Below are 20000 nucleotides of genomic sequence, written 5' to 3' on the forward strand. Positions count from 1 at the left end.
CCTCTCCCAAGACGTGTCTGACTCCCAAGTATCTCTCCCTGGTTACTCCCTCTTACGGTATGACAGACCTGAGCCTCGTCCTGGTGGAGGTGTTGCTCTCTTCATCAAAGACTCTATTCCTCACTCTCCATGCACTGCTCTCACTCCCCCACACCCCCAGGAATACCTCTGGCTTCGGCTTCCCCTCCACTCCCACCTCATGTTTATATGTGTACTGTACCGTCCACCGAACAGTGATAACTCCATCTACACCTCACTATCCGAAAACATGGACCATCTTCTATCTTCTCATCCAAACTCTCTTCCTCTTGTGTGGTGACTTCAATTGTCATCACGCCAGTTGGCTAGGTGTGGGTACCTCTCTCACCTGCCATGGCACCTCAGCAAAAGCTTTCTGTGACTCATTGGGACTGACTCAATCGGTCAACTTCCCGACCCGGATCTCAACCAATGGTACTCCATCTCTTCTGGATCTGATTTTGACAAATTTCCCTGACAATATCTGCTGCTCTTCCTTCGCTCCATTGGTTCTTCTGACCACGTCCTTGTCAAAGTGGACATCTCTCTGGCTGTTATCAGAGAACCACCTCATCGCCGTCGAGTCTGGCATTTCACTCAAGCCGACTGGCAGAGTCTCCGAGCAGCCATCAAACTTACAGACTGGTCTCCTATCACTACTTTCTCAAACATCAACTCATCCTGGGAATTCTTTCAAAGAAACTTGCTCTCCCTCATGCACAGATTTATCCCCTCTCGTGTTCAGTTGTCTTACCCTTCCTCCCGCCCTTGGTTTACTGAAGCTTGTGGCGAGGCAGTTGTCCTGAAACAACTTGCCTTTGCCTCATGGAAAGCAAACCCAACTGAGGGCAATCTCAGTTCTTTCCACAAAGCTTGGAACAAGTGTGTATCTACCCTCAGGAGAGCCAGAAAACAACATCTTTCTCATCTCAAGTCTGAACTCTCAAACCTCTCTCCCTCCTCAAAATCCTGGTGGCATTTAATCAAATCTGTTTCTGGTGTATGTTCCCCCTCCATCCCCTCCCTTACCTCAAATGGCCGCACTGCTGATTCCACACGTGATAAAGCTGAATGTCTAAACTCGGTGTTTGCAGCTAAATCTTGTGTCCTAAACCCATCACTATCTCTACCCACTTTACCCAGTCGCACCCAACTGTCCCTGGACTCTGTATCCTTTTCTCCTGACAAGGTGGAGAGCTTGCTTTCAAACCTCGAGTCAGATTCTGCAACCGGTCCAGACGGCATCAGCCCACGTGTCCTCAAAGCCTGCTCTTCTGCTCTTGCTCACCCTCTCTCTGTTCTATTCACCCTCTCATTTGCCCAAGGTCATCTGCCATCTGCTTGGAAATCTGCTAACATCACTGCCCTGCATAAAAAGGTGCAAAAACAGATCCCTATAACTACAGACCAATCAGCCTTCTCCCAATCATCAGCAAGGTGATGGAATCCATCATCGCTTCAGACATGAAATCCTTCCTCTTCTCCAATGGCTTGATTTCCAATCATCAATTTGGTTTCAGACCAGGTCACTCTACCCTGGATATGCTGCTTCTGCTCTCCAATCAATGGATGGAGGTTCTCAATGCCAGACAGGAAATCCGAGCCGTATCCCTGGACATATCACGTGCTTTTGACACAGTCTGGCACCCTGCCCTACTCACCAAACTCTCTTCCCATGGTATTCAAGGCCATCTCCACTCATGGCTCGCAGACTTCCTCTCCTGTCGCAGTCAACGTGTGGCCCTAAATGGAGTTCTTTCATCCCCTCTTCCTGTGCAGGCTGGAGTTCCTCAAGGTAGCGTTCTGGGCCCTGTTCTTTTTCCGGTTTTCATCAATGATCTCTCGGACTCTCTGGAAAATCCTCTATTTCTCTTTGCCGACGACTCCACCCTCTGCCGTACCATCTGTCATCCCTCAGACCGGCAAGCAGCAGCTTCTTCACTCACTGCAGATCTGGATAAAATCACAAACTGGTCCAACATGTGGAACATGTCTTTCAATCCAGACAAATCTCACACTCTCACTATGTCTCTTCGAAAGGACCGTTTACAAAACCCCCCCATCCACTTTCTCAACAATCCTCTGGAAGAAGTCTTTTCCTTCAAGCTTCTCGGTCTCACTATCTGCCATGACCTTTCCTGGGAAAGTCACATTTCCAACCTCGCTTCAAAAGCCAGTCGCCGACTGGGAATCCTCCGTCGTGCAAAGTCCTTCCTGGGCCCTCTTGAGCTCCTGACCACTTACAAAGCTTTTGTCCGTAGCCTGATGGAGTACTGCTCTCCCCTCTGGGCTGGTGCTCCTGCCTCCCACCTTTCTCGGCTTCACGCTGTCGAAACCAGGGCATTTAGGATCATTGGCATCTCCCGCAGTGAAGCTGAGTCTTTGGGCCTCTCACTCAATCACCGCAGGTTGGTCGGTGGTCTTTCTGTCTTCTACCGACCCCTCTCCAGCCTTGCCCCCCCTGCTCTCTCTGCGATTTGTCCCCACCACATTTCCACAGGGCGCTCAAGGTCCGCCAACAACCCCCTTCTGGTAAAACTACCAAAATCACGAATCACTGCTCATCTTCACTCTTTCATTCCTCTTTTTCCCCGCCTTTGGAGTAAACTTCCTCACTCTATTCTTTCCCATTCTTCCCTGCAGGCTTTCAAAACAGCTGTTCACCACCACCTCTTATCTTTCCCCATCCAAATCCTCGATCTTTTCTACCCCCAATAATCCACCCAAGCCCACTTCCTTCATTTCTCCTGCTTTCCTTCCTGAAAGTCCCTGAAATGTCCATCTTCTCTTCGCCATGTTCCCTGTCCCATCCCCATCCCTCTCCCTTCCACAGTTCACCTAATGTGTCTGTTCCCCACTGTTTTGTCCCTTCCACTCCCGCCCCTCTTGTCTCATGCCTCCTTGCTGTGAGTTGTGTGTTAGCTCTCATACGAGCCTCGACCAAGGTATACAAAAAAAAAAAAAAATGTTTATATATATATATATATATATATATATATATATATATATATATATATATACATACATATACATACATATACTGGATATAATATATACATACATAAACTGTGTATATACATATATATTTCCACAAGATGATATTAATGGGATTTGCACAGGAAGGATTCACAATTCGTGTTTTTTGTGCATCAGGGAGAAAAAATCGCACTCATTCGTCGTGTGGATGAGAACTGGTACGAGGGTCGTATACCAGGGTCAAATCGACAGGGAATCTTCCCCGTTGCTTATGTAGATGTCCTCAAGCAACCAAGAGTCAAGAATGGTGTGGACTATCCTGACCCTCCTCTTCACAGTTCCAATCTAACTACAGAAAACAAGGTAGACAAAAACAGTGTGCAGCTGACTTCATTGTTTGAATATAGTATACTCTATGTCAATGCTATTGTTTTTTTTAATTAATATTCTTTGAAATAAACTTCGATGAAAAAAATTGTAAAAAAGAAAACCAGCAAACTAAATCCTGTATGCTTTCCATTGCTATTCCAAAGTTTCTGGAGTTGCCATGTTTCTGCATATTCCTTGTGTGCTTTTGATATTTTTCTCTCACCACCTTTCAATCTTGCTTCCCTCTCCACTGCCTTCAGGCCTTTGGCCGGCTACCCACACCGCCCCCTCTTCCCTCGCATTTCCAGCCCACCACTATGGACCCTGTCAAAATGGCTGCACTTCAGGCAGTAACTTCTGAATGGATATCGCTAACTCTGGGTGTCCCTTCACCCCCCTTTACTACCCCCAGCAACACTCCAACCCCTCCACCCTACCCACACCCTGATAGTTTTGGCTCAGCCTGGACAGATCCAAACCTTCATACTTCTCCCTCTCCCGAGTTTGAGGGTGCTCACCTTGCTGGGCAGACCCTTAATCACACTCCTTGCCTTACATCTGTACAACTGCCAAGGAACTGTAAGAGTCCTGATCTTAAAAGCCGCAACTCTCCATTACATATCAATCTCTCTTCTGGCACCCATTCTGCCTCAGACATTCACACAAGTTACAGACCTCAGGAAGTAAAGGCCCACACCATCCGGTTTTCTGACCAAAACTGTCCTCATGAAACTTCATTAGAGCAACACAACATGAAGTCGAGAAGTCCAGTCATGAAATCGAGAAGTCCAGGTTCGGGTCAGGGATTCAGAGAAGGAAAAGTTGGAGTCACTGCGTTAGAATCCTGGCCAAGTACTGGACACATCCTTAAAGACAAGGAATATAGAAAGCTGGTTGAAAATGTTGGTGAAAACAACGAAGATCACAATCCAGTGTGGTCCCTCCCGCTCCAAGAGGCAACAGTAATCAATCACAGAAGTGAAAGCGAAGGCAAAGAACTGGGGATTGTGGACAATGCAAGGCAGATGGCAACTCTGGGGAACAGAAGTGAAAATCCTGCAGCTGATCTCATGACTCTGGTGATTGAAGAAGGACAAGGACCTGAAGTGCATAAAAGGAGTGCAGCATATAATCAGCAAGTACGATACATCTTTCTCAAGGAGGTTTTAAAGTATATTCAAACTTCAGCAGAAAATCTGAAGGACATTAAACATATGTGGCATACTCTGGCATTTGTGTTTGCATGTGTACAAAACAAACTACAGTGAGAAAATCGTTCAAAAGTAGTATTTGGATAAGGTTGACTTTCCACCAGAATACATAACTTCATTTTCATTAAAACCGAGGTTGAATATTATATCGATACAAAAGTCAAAAAAAGTTTTATAACAAGGGTTGAAAGATGGGGAGCACAACTTAAAGTTAGGCCATTGTCCCTATGCTGCATGGCCAATTTCGTCTGGATCCGGTTGTCAGTTTCTGAGATTTTTGAATAAAATAACAATATTTGGGGCAAAACCCCCCTTAAACCTCTTGTATAGGGGGTGCATCTGGATGGGGAGTACAAGCCCAAGAGGCCGTGCTGTCCTGATGCATCATACCAAATTTGGTCCAAATGGGTCATGCAGTTTGCGAGGAGATGACGTTTCAGTCAAATGTTAACGGGCATAAATATGTATATAATGAAGCGTGGTGTTGGCTCAGTGGTTAGGGTGGTGGTTTGGGATCCAAGGGTCCTGAGTTCAAGCGTCGTTGCCCGCTGAATTACTTCGCCAGGGGTCGACTCAGCCTGCCATCCTTCCGAGGTCGGCAAAATGAGTACCAGCTTACTGGGATGATCGAGTCATTCGAGTATCCTGCGTCGGAGTGGCAACCCGCCCAGGATTGTACCCAGTAGCCAAGGAGACTGATTCGGCAGCACCGACGCTCTGTCAGAGTATGGTTCCAATGGATGGATGGATGGATACGTATATATGGATAGATGACCGGACACTGGGACTCACTGAGCTTATTTTGCAGAGATAACCTAAATATATCGATAGAGATAACAAACCTGTGCAGCATGTTACTGCACTGAATACTGTCGGCAATTGTAACACACATCCAAGAGAGACGGAAGACACGTTAGTTTTACCTTTGTGCTGTTCATGACAGCCATCGGTGTTGTTTGCGGCAGCTTACAATCTCCTCTCGCATCGATTATAGAAAGATGAATAAATAGCGTTTGGATTTTATAAATGCATAATCATTGCATCGATGTTATAATTTACAAATGAAGAAACGAGCTCCTGTCAATTGTGATATCTATATATATATTTATATATATATATATATATATATATATATATATATATATATATATATATATATATATATATATATATATATATATATATATATATATATATATATATATATATATATATATATATATAGATATATATAGATAGATATAGATATATATATAGATATATATAGATATATATAGATATATATAGATATATATATATATATATATATATATATATATATATATATATATATATATATATAGATATATATATATATATATATATATATATATATATATATATATATATATATATATATATATATATATATATATATATATATATATATATATATATATAGATATATAGATATATATATATAGATATATAGATATATAGATATATATATATATATATATATATATATATATATATATATATATATATATATATTGTTGCGGATTTGCGCCCGCCGGCGTGAGAACGGCCACGTAACTCGAATCGCGGCACGTCGCCCACCGGACAGACAATCCAGTCGTGACCCTCTCGGACTAACGCCGGGAACCAGTCACGGGTGGACCTTTCGGTCTCACCGCGATCGTGCCAATCGGCCCCCGCATGGGATAGGGTTGCTCGCCAAATTCGACCTACCTAAGTACCCACACGGAGGGTAGACCGGGCGATCGCACCTCGCCGCAGGTCGACTTCGGACACGGGCCACTTAAGCGACCCGTTCCGTACTATCGGGATAACCGAGCGGTGTTATTCATCGACCTCGACGGTTCGATTAATTATCGGGCGTCTTAACCCACGACCAACCCTTTACGTGAAGCAAGATGAGGATTCAATGAAAGAAATGACGAAGCGAAGCGGGAAAACAGTTCAATAATAAGCACATTTATTTCGCGATGAACGGAAAGCACACATATACAATTCCACCAAAAGCACATGGAAAAGAAGAAGACAAAAAGCAAATGCGACAATGCAGATCTAATACCGACTACGCGAGCACACGGCAACACTTATACAATTTTACTTCACAGACGGCGCCGACAACACACATTCCCAAAGCAAAAGAAAAGAGAACCACCCTCCAGGATGAGGGGGTAGGCGGGCCTGGGGCCGAGACCATGTCAGGCCTACCCGTCTGATGATGAGACGCGGAGCGGCGGTGGTGCCTCAACTCCGCGGGCCTCGCGGACAGTGTCTGGTACGGGGTGGGAAGGGGGCCCCCTTTTGTCGCACTATCTCAGCGCGGGGGAAACAGGAGGGGGTTGCTGATGCTCAGGGAAAGGAGGATTTCACAAAATCGCGGGTCCCGCGACGAGCGTCTCCACCACGACCTCGGTCGCGCCGCTGGCCTTTCTCTCCGCAGTTCCCCGAATCCGACGCGAGCACCCCCTCAACCGCCTTCGCCGCCGCCGCCTCTCCACAGCTCCGTCCTCTTCACTCCGACTCCGCGGACTCCCAACTGCGAACTGCCCACTGCGAACTGCTTCTCCGCTTCCAACTCAACTCTTCCTCCTGCGAACTGAACTCTTCCTCCTGCGAACTGAACTGCCTCGACTGACGAACGCGGCCCCTTATATCCCCCGTGGCCTCGCTCCTTCATCTTGGACCCTCTGCCTCCGACCTTTCACCTCTCTTGCTGGCTCCCCATTGGCCCGAGGAAAAGTGGGCGTGAATGCTTTTTGATCCATGAATTTGCATATAGCGACCGCCCTCCAACGCCCTGGAGGCGGGGCCAAATCGCCCCTCGCTCACCGATTGGACGGAACAAAAGTGGGCGTGAGTCGTTTTTGATCCGTTTTTCTGCGGAAAGTCCGCGATGCTTTTGAACACGCTGCTCGGTGCGCGCTCTACACGAGTCCAGCATCGGTGCCCACGAGTGGCGCGAGATGATGGTGATGCGATGGTGGTGAGTTGTGACGGTAAAGGTCGTGGCGGTTGTGGTGAAGCGGCGTTGTGGTTGGTGGTTGTTGTTGTGATGGCTGTTGAGACGTGGTTGGTGGTGGTAATAATGGCGGTTGGTCCAAAATAAAGATAGTAAAAGAAAAACGGCTATCCTGAAGAGTCGCAGCCCTCATGAATGACATTTATTCCCTCTAGACAACGGGTTTGGGCCTAACTACACATATACTTACCGAGATATCTCACCTAAGGGACCTGAATGGTGGTTTGCGAATTTGGTCAACCACAACAATATATATATATATATATATATATATATATATATATATATATATATATATATATATATATATATATATATATATACATATATACATATATATATATATATATATATATATATATATATATATATATATATATATATAGAGAGAGAGATATATATATATATATATATATATATATATATATATATATATATATATATATATATATATATATATATATATATATATATATATATATATATATATATATATATATATATATATATATATATATATATATATATATATATATATATATATATATATATATAGAGAGATATATATATATATATATATATAGATATATATATATATATATATATATATATATATATATATATATATATATATATATATATAGATATATATATATATATATAGATATAGATATATATATATATATATAGATATATATATAGATATATATATATATATATATAGATATATATATATATATATATATAGATATATATATATATAGATATATAGATATATAGATATATATATATATATATATATATATATATATATATATATATATATATATATATATATATATATATATACATTGTTACGGATGTGGAAACCATTTGCATTCAACATACAGATGTCCCAAAAGTCAGTTATATCGTTAAGGCTTAAGTCACATTTGCTCGATGGCGAGGATACGGTGGCCGTACGCCGTTTGGCTATATTTTACAGGCCGTAAGGTCGCCGTGGAATTATAGCACGGAGTTATAACTCTTTTCATTTCTACGTTCACCGTAGCAATTTGACAAGCCGAAACAAAAGAACTGGTAAAAAAAAATAAAAAAATGAACCCTTTCGTTATCGTCCATCTGGCCGCACGTTCGCCTGCGGTCGCCTTGCGGACACCTTGATGCTACCTTGCGTCTGCCTTGAAAATTATATCGCCGCCGCAGGGCCCCCTTAAGGTCACCTTGCAACATCAAGTCAAAGACCGTACGGCAACCCCACATTTTCGGTCTCCACAATTTATAAATACGCCATGCGGCTCCCCGAAAAATAAAAACATATGTGACTGCTACATTGTGTGACCGTGGAAATACTGCGGCCACCGTATAATTGCTAGTGGCCGTTGATTTTGGAGACCCCACGGCCGCTGTGGCAAATGTGACCTAGGCCGAAGTATGTATGTAGTCAGATCCCCTTTCTTTTGTCTAGTGGGAGAATCAAAGGCGTGCGTTGCGATTTCTTTTAGTTAGGTGATTACATCTAATAAACCATCCAAGCTGCATGACCCCTTCAGTCCATGACACTCCGTCACCACCCGCTGGCTGCTCGTACCTTGACTTGCTGAGAGGGGGTCTCGTTCTCGGCTCCCACAGAGGGGGTCTCGCGGTTCCAGTTCTTGGCTCCCACGAACGTTGTAACTCTTGTCCGATGACCTTCGCGGCGCTGACACTGTTACTCGTCGAGAGCGAAGCCACGTGGAGAAGTAACTGGGGTCTCCTGGCAGGGGCCGAGGCTCCGCCTCGGAAAGGTGGGCTGAAGGACCCTGTCCAATCAGAGGCGGACAGCGAGGTTCGTTTTCGCCAAGGGCCCCTCCCCGTGGAGAGAGGCCAATAAATCTCCGAGACTCTCTGTAAAAAGGGTCCGGTCGAGTTTGCTTTCACGGTGGCTGTAACGGGTCGAGTTTGCTTTCACGGTAGCTGTAAGCAGTCAGTGTTGTTTCACGGTGGCTGTACGGGGTTCTGGAGTTTCACGGTGGATGCTACGAGGAGTTTTAAGGAAGGACAGAGTGACCCTGACCTCCCTCCGTAGTCCCCGATTGTTCACCACCCGAGATTGGACCCTGTCAAATCAAAGGCGGACAGCGAGGTGTGTTTCACCAAGGGCCCTCCCCGTTGAGGGAGGTTCAAAAAATCCCCGAGCACTCTCTGAGAGCAGAGTTTTGGTGGGTTTTTGCTGTCACGATAGGGGTATTTGCTGTTACGAAGGGGTTACGAAGGCTGTTACGAAGGGGTGGTAACAGTGGTTGTTACGAGGGCTGTCATGAGGGTTGAGCAGAAGGTCGTCGAGGCGGCGAACGTGTCTCTGCTGGCCCTCTACAGGGAAGGAAAGAGCGACCCCGACCCCCCTCCGTGGACCCTGGCCATTCACCACCCGAGCTCCGCCACGAACCTCGAGTCCCACGCGCGACTGGGGACCAAACGAGCGACATTGTCAGGTGCCACAGCACGGAGTACCCCCTTTCTCCGACGGCTAGGTACCCATCCGAACTCTGACCCCCAGCTTGTCTCTCTCCTCGGCTGCGAGGGTCCAATAAAGAACTCTGGGTTGTGTGTGTGTCTGCGTATGGGCCTGTCTTTAAGTAGAACTGAATAAGTGTTTTTGGATCATTGTAAATATTCCTTGCTTGCATATTCACGTTAAGTCTTGCCTTTGTCTTTTACTGTAAATAAAACTTGTTAGAAATGTTCCCAGTCCGTGTCCATTCCTTCTTGCATTGGTCCACCATGGTTCAGATCTGAATTTAGCCAGGTTTTTATACCCGATAATCCGTTCATTCCAGCCGGCACGGCTTTGGCAGTTTCCGCTCTGCTGCACCTGAACCGGAGTTGGTATTCGGTAGTTGGAACTCTACTGCAGCCGGTAGAGTGACCCGGTTCGAGCAAGATGTGCCGAGGGCGTGTTTCCCCGGTAGTCGAAATCGCGTAGTTAATTAGGTAAATTGGTTATAGACAAATAGACCCTACGCAATGCGGTTGAGATATTGGCAACTACGGTCGGTTGAACGACCCGCCGGCTCCCGGAGTTATCCGAGCGACGGCCTAAAATTCCGGGGAGATTAGTCGGAGACGACGCAAGCTTTCCGCACCTCGTGGTCATTCTCGCCACTGACCCACAGCCCACAACAGTTTAAATACACATATACACATATATATATATATATATATATATATATATATATATATATATATATATACACATACATACATACATACATATACATATAGATATATATATATATATATATATATATATATATATATATATATATATATATACATATATGCCGAAAGAAGGGAGGACTCAGTTGTTTTTTTTATTTTTTTTTTGGAGGGGGGGGGGAGGTTGGTTTTCAGGAGGTGTTTTCTTCGGATGCATTCAAAGTTTCAGACTGCGAGGTTTTATGGTTTTGGAGTTATGGAGGAGACACACACACACACACACACACACACACTACCTTTTATTGGTATAGATTTATTGATTGATTATAATTATTCAACCAATTCATTATTTTCTGTCTTCCTTTCTGGGCGATATCTCAGCCATCCTTTGAGCTTGGAAGCTGAAATTTGGACATATCAGTAAAGGCCCAGTCACACCTTGACGTTTTAGCCAGCAATGGCAACGTATTAAAATGTATGTAAAACGTTGGCTTACGTTGAACTTTTGATATATTTTTAAAAGATTCGGACGTATTCATAACGACTTGGTCTTATGCATAACGTATTAGTAACGGACACAGAATGTTTCGTTGTGTTATAGATAACTTATACCAACGAATGCTGAACCTGTTGTCGGCCTTCACAACCTATGCCCAACGATAGTCTAACTTAGGCATAGCGCACTGCACGTATCGCCGACGATGACATGGCGTAGGTTATGAAAAGGCTGCCGCACAACGATTTAAATCATAACCGCCACAGAAATGGAAGTGTCAACATCGCAGTCACACCTTGGCGATCTTGCCAGCGTATGCCTACCTCTGAAAAATGCGTCTAAAACGCTGGCGCACGTCGAATACGGTATGGGTAAGTTTGGTATACGTGAATAGAACGCTAAAGTACGCTATCATACGTCGTATTAAGTGGAGTACATCTTGTAATTTTAAACATGTTGAAAATTTTACGACGTACTTGCCGTATGACACGCGCTCCGCATGCGATGGGAATAGGTTGTACGCACGATATGCGATCGTTGACACACGTCGACACACGTTACTTGAAAGGTACTCATAAGTCGAAACACGTCAAGGTAATGGTTAGCGTCAGTGTTCCAGACTCCCGTTTTTTTTTTTCCTACGGTATGACGGTGTTCAGTGTACAGTGCGGTTATGATTTAAATCGTTGAGCGGCAGCCTATTAATTATATTATATTATAACCGCACTATAAATCGAAGTGTCAAAATCACCATCATAGCGAAAGAAGGAAGAAAAAAAAAAAAACTAAAAAAAAAAAACCAGGGAGTCTGGAACACTGACGCTAACCATTACCTTGACGTGTTTCGACTTATGAGTACCTTTCAAGTAACGTGTGTCGATGTGTGTCACCGATCTCGTAACGTGAGTACAACACGTAACTCATAGGTTAGAAATAAGTTTCAGGTACGCTAAACATTACCTCGACGTGTTTCGACTTCTGAGTAACTCACAAGTAACGTGTGTCGACGTGTGTCAACGATCGCGTGACGTGCCTACAACTTATGGCCAGCGTTATGCAGAACGTGTGAGTCATACGCTGGCATAAGTCTTAAAATTTCAAGCATGGAAAATTTGAGGAAAACCCAAAAGTTCAACGTTTAAAGTCAGCGTACAACGACGTATGGCAGTGTTTTTCAGCGTGCTCTCAATGTTATCAAAACTTACCCATAATGTATTCGACGTGTACCAGCGTTTTCGACAAATTTTCAAAAAATCGGCATAAGCTGGCTAAAACGTCAAGGTGTGACTGGGCCTTAACCAAGTGATTTGGCTATAAAGAGTATTTTTGATTCATTGATTAATCAATTAATCGAATGATTACTTAATTATTATCGATTTTTTTTATTATAATTTTATTTCTCATCTGGGCAATATCTCAGGCACCTTTTGAGCTCAGAAGCTGATATTTGGACACGACAGTGAACAAGTGATTTGGCTATAAAGAGTATTTTTGATTTATTGATTAAGTAATTAATTATTTAATTTTTCCATGAATTACTTATTTTTCAAAAAGTTCCAGATTCTGATGAAACAGTGGTGGTGTAGGTATGCTCTCAGCCATTTGATTAAGAAATTAATTACATTCGAGTATTATTTATTTATTTTAATTATGCAATTAATCAATCAATTCTTGTACACCACTCCCTCCCAATTCCGAGTCCAGGTGCTGCAAGGCGGCATCGCCGGGCGCTGAGGGCGCCCTGGCGATGTCACATGCTCGAGGATTTTTTTTTTTTTGCCATGGGGCGGTGTACTTTGAATGTACCGCCACTTGTTTTCAAAAAAATTTTCATTTCGTTTTATTTTAATGTACAGATGCTTTCCGCCAGTTCAGTGATTTTTTTCCCCCTGGTGTACTGGCTTTGATGTCCATTGGCACATTAAATGACCATGCTTCCTCATTGTCTTGGGTCACTCACCTGCATTTTTTCCAATTATTTTTTTTCATTTATTTATATTTTCATTTATGGATAATGTCCAACGATTCTGTGAATTATTTGGTGTACCGGCTTCGATTTTCATCGGCAGGTAAAACTTCAGCTTTCGACGTCACCCGAAAGGTACCGATCATTAATATCAGTGAGTGAGTGTCAGTAAGTCAGTGGTTCGAAAGAGATATATATATATATATATGTATATATATATATAGATATATATATATATATATATATATATATATATATATATATCTATATATATATATATATATAGATATATATATCTATATATATATATATATATAGATATATATATATATATATATATATATATATATATATATATATATATATATATAGATATATATATATATATATACTTACCGACCTCAATTTTCAAAATAAATGTGTATTTTTGAAGTGCATTGCCTTCATCATGAAAATTGGTAGAAAGCCTTGTTTCGCAAAATTCACTTTTTGAACCCTTTTGCCAGAGTTGGTCACATATTATGTTGCTGTAGTTCACATAGTGTTGTTAATTTTTCACAATCATATTTCGTTGCTTTGAGCACAAAATCTTACAGCTTTTCTGCATCACTCTGCTAGGCTGAGATCACCAAAAGAACAGCACAACCCTCTCTTCACTCATCCCCATCCCACACTTCCCCTGCTTCTCTTTCCCCTATCCTGACATCGAGACACGTTGTGAGCCCTCAACTCCACAATACCAGCGAGAAGGTAGCTTGACATGGCTGGCTGCAAAGGCAGCATGAGCACGCAGTGTGAATTAATGCGTGCTTGCACTTGTTTCTAACGTTTGCATTGATTTTGTACAATTTGCAAATAATACATTCGTGACGATTGATCACATGACTGCATTATTTGTGAATTGCATCCAAAGTCTATCGCATTGCATGCCACTAACTGTGTGCCTAATGGAGGACACCTTTGTTGTGTGATTGTGGTTATCTGAATTTAATTTTTATTTTTTGCCTCAAGTATATGTTGTTGTTTCTAAAGAATTGTAAAAGCTGTTTAATATCCAGCATAAGACCAAAGAGTGAAAATCTGTCCTCAGGAGTTGAGCTGTGTGGAATAAATACAGCACACGATCAATCTCGATTCACTTTAAAATATCTGAAGGAAGTATGATTGATTTTTAATGATATCTATATCCCGTTGTTAGTGCCATATTGTACATTTTTAACTTCCAAGTTCATTCATTCATCTCGTGTCATCACACAACGACTTGGCATTGGTGGGAACACTTACGGGTTCTGTCATTACCCCCTGCCAGATCCTTTAATCAACATGCCTCATCTAACATGCCGCATCTCATTAGATGTTCCATTGTCTGGGGTTCAAGACCACATGGAGAGTTGGAATCATTTTTACTCTCTCCCCATCTCAACACATTTTCATTACACCTTCCAGTTATGGCACATACAGTCGTCTGTTCAGGCTGCGACAGGTTGTCCATGGTTGTTCAGCGCCTGGTGAGAGATTTTCTGTTTGCCCATTAAGGTTTATCAGCACATCCTCTGAGGATAGCTACAATCTTTCATCCCTTCGATGAAATTGCCATCTTGTGAATAGACTAGATGGCTATTTCAAGGAAGCTTCTGTGGGATTCAAGGCATGGAGGGATCACTGGATGGCCATGAAGAGAGTCTCTCATCCTTTAATCATCTGTGGTCTATCTGGCTTATGACTGCCCTCCTATAATCAGGAGGTAGAATACCTGGAAGCAGATATAGACGGCTGGTATTGGTTTGTTTCAGACAATGAGTAATGTAACAACAACTCGAGTTTAGCACCAGGTCCAGGTTCTTGACATGGGCTGATTCTTCCTAAATTGGGCATGCATATTCCTCCATGGAAAAGCAGAGGACGAGTACTATTGATTGAATCATTGTTGCATTAAATTCCCATTTGGAATTCACCAAATTGCTGAGGAATACATTATGGGTACTGACTTTCAGCTGACTGATATGGACTTTGTATGCCAGGGTGTTCCAAAGGGTCCCCACACCCCTTCCACCCTGAGGTACCTGGGATTTATGCAGTGCTCCATCTTGGTTCCATTCCATGACATCTACAACTTTCAGTTTGCATCTTTCTTCTTCAGGTTGAAGGCACATACTTGAGTTCTGCTTGGGATGGCAAGCAGGTGAATGAAGGAGGGGATTGGATTTCCTAATATTTATGGACATTTACAGCATAATTTCATATGGAAAATGATGACAATAATGAAAACCCATGTTATTGAAAATCACTTATCAGAGAGAAATGTTGAGATTGTGCAAACAATACTGCAAGTCAGGTCAGGTAAGGGAGCAGGCGCCGGAGCAGCGCGTTGCTGCATCCACTTTCAACCGTTACTCCAGGTGACTCCGTCTAGCCATCCCTCAGGCAAATGCCTGGCCCATCCCCATCTCCTTGAGATGCTGATCAACCTGCTGCATCCACGAGGAACGTGGTTGGTCCATTGGCCTCCTCCACTCATGAGGCTCCCTCACTGAGAGAATCTGGTGATCAGGAAAATGAGCCACATGTCCATACAGCCGCAGCTGATGCTCATAGACTATGGAGAAAACAAATCTCATTTGAGTCTCTCTCAGCAACCGCTCATTGGACACAAAGTCCGATCAGTGATAGCCAAGGATTCTCCGAAGAGACATGGTACCAACGGAATTCAGTCTCTGTCTCAGATCCCTGGTCAGAGTCCAAGTCGCACATCCGTAGAGCAAGATGAAAGCACCAAGGACCTTAAGACTCAGACTTTTGTCCTCCTGTACAGGTACCGACAGTGCCACACCCCATGATCCAGTGAATCCATGACCTCCCAGGCCTGACCCGACTTCTGTTGACCTCTGAGTCACAGCCAGCAGAGACATGAATATCACTGCCAAGGTAAGTGAATCTCACCGTGACCTCAACATCCTCACCACAAACAGGTACAGACAATATAGCAGCATCCAAGATGTCATTAAAAGCCTGGATGTTAGTTTTGACCCAGAAACCCATAATCCCAGTGGCTGCGATGCCTCATTCAGCACCTTGAGGGCCCCCAAAAGGATATCCAGAGTCTCTGCAAAGACAACTGCATCATTCTGCGAAATTAAGATCAGAGTTCTTGACATTTCCAAACGATGCAACACAGCTTGATCTCTCCGACATCCTCCCCAGAATCCAGTTCAAACGAGTGCTGAAAAGAGTGGGGGCCAGCACACACACCTGACAAACTCTCGTAACAACTGGAAATGTCACAGGTGGTATCACCACATCTCACAGCACTCTTAGTACCAGAGTACAGTTCAGGCATCAGATCGATCAGTTTTGGTGGCACCCCACGAAGACCAAGAATTCTCAAGAGGGCATCCTGATTCACTGGATCCAACACTTTGCAGAGATCAACATAGGCTGCAAGCAGCCCATGCCAAAGCTCTCGTCTGCGTTCGGTGAGGACTCAAAGAGCAAGGATATGGTCAATCATTGACTTCTTTTTTGTACACAATATCGAGGAACGTATGCGAGCTATATTAGCTCTCCTACGAGCCTCCACAATGTATACAAAAAAAAGAAGAGATCTGTGAAATGGAGAGGGATGGGACATGGTACACAGGATAAACAAGATAGACACTACAGTGACTTTCAGGAAGGAAAGCAGGGAATTTGAAGGAGGTGAGTTTGGGGTGGATTAATGTGGGAATAAAAGATCATGGTTTTGGATGGGGGAAGATATGAGATGGTGGTGAACAGCTGTTTTGAACATCTTGAGGGAATCGTGGGATTGAGGATAGTGTGGGAGTTTGTTCCAAAGGTGGGGAAAAAGGAGGAATGATAGAGTGAAGGTGAGCAGTGATTCTTGATCTTCGTAGTTTTACCAGAAGGGGGTTGCTGGAGGACCTTGAACTCCCTGCGGAATATATCTATATATATATATATATATATATATATATATATATATATATATATATATATATATATATATATTTTTTTTTTATTTTTTTATATATATATATATATATATATATCTGTATATATATATCTGTATATATATATATATATATATATATATATATATATATATATATATATATATATATATATATATATATATATATATATATATATATATATATATATATATATGTATATATATATATATATATATATATATATATATATATATATATATATATATATATATATATATATATATATATATATATATATATATATATATATATATATATATATATATATATATATATATATATATATATATATATATATATATATATATATATATATATATATATATATATATATATATATGTATATGTATATATATGTATATGTATATATATATATATATATATATGTATATATATATATATATATATATATATGCATATATATTTGTTGCCTGGTGTTGGCGCAGTGGTTAGGGCAGCGGCTTGGGATCCAAAAGGTCCCGAGTTCAAGCCCCGTTGGCCCACTGAATTAATACACCAGGGGGTTGACTCAGCCTGTCATCCTTCCAAGGTCGGCGAAGTGAGTACCAGTGTACTGGGCCGGTGTATACCCCGGTTAAAATAGGTGTACCATATCCCTGTGTCGTAAGAGGCGACCAGGGTTGCGTCAGGAAGGGCATCCGGCGTAAAACATGTGCCAAATCACTATGCGGATCATACGGATGATCCACTGTGGCGACCCCTAACGGGAGCAGCCGAAAGAAGAAGAAGATATGCATATATATTTGTATGTATATTGTATATATATATATATGTATATATATATATATATATATATATATATATATATATATATATATATATATATATATATATATATATATATATATATATATATATATATATATATATATATATATATATATATATATATATATATATATATATATATATATATATATATATATATATATATATATATATATATATATATATATATATATATATATATATATATATATATATATATATATATATATATATATATATATATATATATATATATATATATATATATATATATATATATATATATATATATATATATATATATATATATATATATATATATATATATATATATATATATATATATATATATATATATATATATATATATATATATATATATATATATATATATATATATATATATATATATATATATATATATATATATATATATATATATATATATATATATATATATATATATATATATATATATATATATATATATATATATATATATATATATACATACGTATACATATGTATAGTATACATATGTATAGGTATATGTGCACAAAAAAAAATAAAATGACCGTTTTTACAGCCATTTTTCCCTGCTGTGCAGGGGTTTGGCTTTTTGTGAGGCAATGTTTTTTTTTATGGCCGGATGCCCTTCCTGACGCCAACCCTGGTTGCCTCTTACAACACACAGGGATATGGTACACCTATTCTAACCGGGGCATACACCGGGACCAGTACACTGTCACTCATTTCGCCGACCTTGGAAGGATGACAGGCTGAGTCAACCCCCTGGTGTTAATTCAGCAGCCAACGGGGCTTGAACTCAGGACACTGGGATCCCAAGCCACCACCCTAACCACTAAGCCAACACCAGGCTTATAGGTGTGTATATATATATATATATATATATATATATATATATATATATATATATATATATATATATATATATATATATATATATATATATATATATATATATATATATATATATATATATATATATATATATATATATATATATATATATATATATATATATATATATATATATATATATATATATATATATATATAGTGTATATATATATATATAGCCCCGCGAGGAGGAGTGATGTAAGCGACATTTTTTAATGATATGATGATGATAGGCTTGGATGATAGGGTAAGGATTAAAATGGTGCTATATGGCATTAACTCCAAAATGGCCGATGTGTCCCTTACATCACTCTTCCTCGCGGCGCCTCATATACACATATATATATATATATATATATATATATATATATATATATATATATATATATATATATATATATATATTCATTATTTCTGATCTTAGCACACCTTTCTGAGCTGTTATTCCCTGATGAAGCAAACTCTGACTGGAACTTTGGATTTTTCTGAGCCTTTGTCAATAAAAAAAAAACAGAAATAAAACCTCAAGGTGCATGGTTTTGGGTTTTTCGTTGTCTTCTATTATGCGGTTCTCGAATTTTTGTGGAAATGGATTACCCTGACCACAAACTGTTTTTTGATTATTCTCCTTTTTATCTTGTATTTTAGCTGTGATTTACATTGATCCATCATGAATGCATCATTTGTCAAGATATAAAATGTCATATTTCACTGGACACTTATTTTTGCTCTGTTTTGGAAATACATCTGAAATATAGGTCACATAACCAGTCATCAACCTTTGTTTTTAAAGTGACACTGTCCTGCAAATCAACTTGCTTGAACCTGAAATGACTTTATGATTAAATGACTATTTATGATGTAAATGCGATGTAACTCATATCAATGTACATTTCATTGATTGCTTTAGCTGTATCATTTTAACTGCCTCGCAACCCTAATGTTACTTTTATTTGAAAAAATTAAATACAATTTTCTTTATAAACTAGAAAGTTGTTTATTTGCATTG

At 40.4% G+C, this 20000-nt stretch overlaps 1 protein-coding gene across 41 annotated transcripts in view; it reads left to right on the plus strand.

Annotated features, from left to right (window-relative positions):
- Positions 1–20000, plus strand: part of LOC147018003 (sorbin and SH3 domain-containing protein 1-like) — a 329576-nt gene that overhangs the window by 292963 nt on the left and 16613 nt on the right. For 39 of the 41 annotated variants that reach the window (XM_085897162.1, XM_085897163.1, XM_085897184.1 and 36 more), the window contains 3 exons: positions 3172–3357; positions 3624–4502; positions 13887–14018. In XM_085897162.1, coding sequence (XP_085753288.1) covers positions 3172–3357; positions 3624–4502; positions 13887–14018 — 1197 coding nt within the window. The remainder of the gene's footprint in view (positions 1–3171; positions 3358–3623; positions 4503–13886; positions 14019–20000) is intronic. The other 2 variants (XM_085897175.1, XM_085897199.1) reach the window with 2 other exon arrangements.

This window comes from Eptatretus burgeri, chromosome 10, assembly GCF_056783735.1.
Source record: "Eptatretus burgeri isolate ZD-2024b chromosome 10, Ebu_testis_v1, whole genome shotgun sequence".
Lineage (NCBI taxonomy): Eukaryota > Metazoa > Chordata > Myxini > Myxiniformes > Myxinidae > Eptatretus > Eptatretus burgeri.